The sequence below is a fragment of the Sphaeroforma arctica genome (genome assembly GCF_001186125.1).
Source record: "Sphaeroforma arctica JP610 unplaced genomic scaffold supercont1.687, whole genome shotgun sequence".
Taxonomy (NCBI): domain Eukaryota; class Ichthyosporea; order Ichthyophonida; genus Sphaeroforma; species Sphaeroforma arctica.
The window spans coordinates 25,304-26,480 of record NW_014039871.1 but is presented as its reverse complement, the minus strand read 5'-3'; the positions used below and the strand labels follow the sequence as shown (position 1 = coordinate 26,480).

The 1,177-nt window shown below is 47.1% G+C and overlaps 2 protein-coding genes across 2 annotated transcripts; both read left to right on the top strand.

Moving 5' to 3' along the window:
* On the top strand, positions 1-168 carry SARC_08053 (hypothetical protein; the record flags this gene model as incomplete). Its single annotated transcript, XM_014297981.1, has 1 exon — positions 1-168. One exon carries the CDS (start codon positions 1-3, stop codon positions 166-168), a length of 168 nt encoding a protein of 55 aa, XP_014153456.1.
* A 181-nt stretch (positions 169-349) lies between these two features.
* Positions 350-859, top strand: SARC_08052 (hypothetical protein; the record flags this gene model as incomplete). Its single annotated transcript, XM_014297980.1, has 1 exon — positions 350-859. The coding sequence occupies one exon, from the start codon at positions 350-352 to the stop codon at positions 857-859; it is 510 nt and encodes a 169-aa protein (XP_014153455.1).
* Positions 860-1,177: the final 318 nt, after the last annotated feature.

The following is a 1,177-nucleotide window of genomic DNA, read 5'->3' as shown; positions in this document are numbered from 1 at the left end:
ATGGCAGAGGAACAAGCAAACCAAGGCCTTATGGTCCCTCATGGTTTGCGAAAGGAGTGGCTCAAGAAAAACAAGAGCCTAAAGGAGGTTCAGGAAAGCAGCCTGACGAAGGACAACAAAGGCCCAGAGAAGGAGACCAAAGACAAGGTGGCAAAGGCCGAGGGCTAAAAAATCGAGAGGGAAGAGTGCCGGATCCGCAGGATCAGGGCACCGGGGATGCGTCAGAACCCCGCGAACAAGACGCAAATGACAGACAAGAATTTATATTTCCGCTCCCATTACAGCAGTATACGACTAAGGGCAGAGGACCAGGGTGCGCAAACTAGAAATAATACAATGTTATAATCGAATGGTGCGCACTTTGAATGTATTGGCTGAGAGTAAGGGGGTTAGAGAAGAAGCAAGTGCGACGAGTAGACGCGTCGCTGAACGAGTATTGAAATGTGCCTCAGAGTTGGCCCGGTCTAGAAATGGAATGCGGGTCGCTGAGAAAATCGAAGTAACGGATTTCGTGGACAGCAAGAAACTACCAGTTGCGCTGAGAGCGGACATGGTGTCTTTGGCCCAAGAAGATATAGCAGGGTCTGTGGATCTGCTGAAGAGCTTATCACCATCCGTTAGAAAGCTTGAGGCAAATCCTGATGGAGGGATGATGATGGATAATGAGGCCATGAATAGCCTTTATTCACTCAGAGGCAATAGAGCTAGAAAAATGGGGATAACCAAAGAATATTTGCAGCATATACGGCGGCAGGAAGAACTACTAATGGGTGTGTTAATGGAATATTTGCGGTACCAAAGAGGGCAGCGATGCAACGGACTAATCACCGATGCTAGACCTTTCAATCTGCTTCTGTAGTGTCCACCTAAGGTTTGTTTGCCCAATCCAAGTGATTTTCGGGAGCTTATACTGCCTCCAGGGAAGAATTATATGGTAGAGTCTCAGATAGAGACAACTTCTACCACAGATTCAGAACCCCTTGGTGAATGCACAGATTACTCTGTCTTCCGCCAGTACTAGAGAGATGATCAAGCGATAGTAGCCTCAGGTACCCGTTTTCCATCACATTAGTTATGGGTGGTAAATGGGCAGTATTCCTAGCGCAAGATGCGCATGAGTTCATTACTGGTTTTAAACGAATTTGGTAGAATCTGTTATTTCTGCCTGAAGCCATGC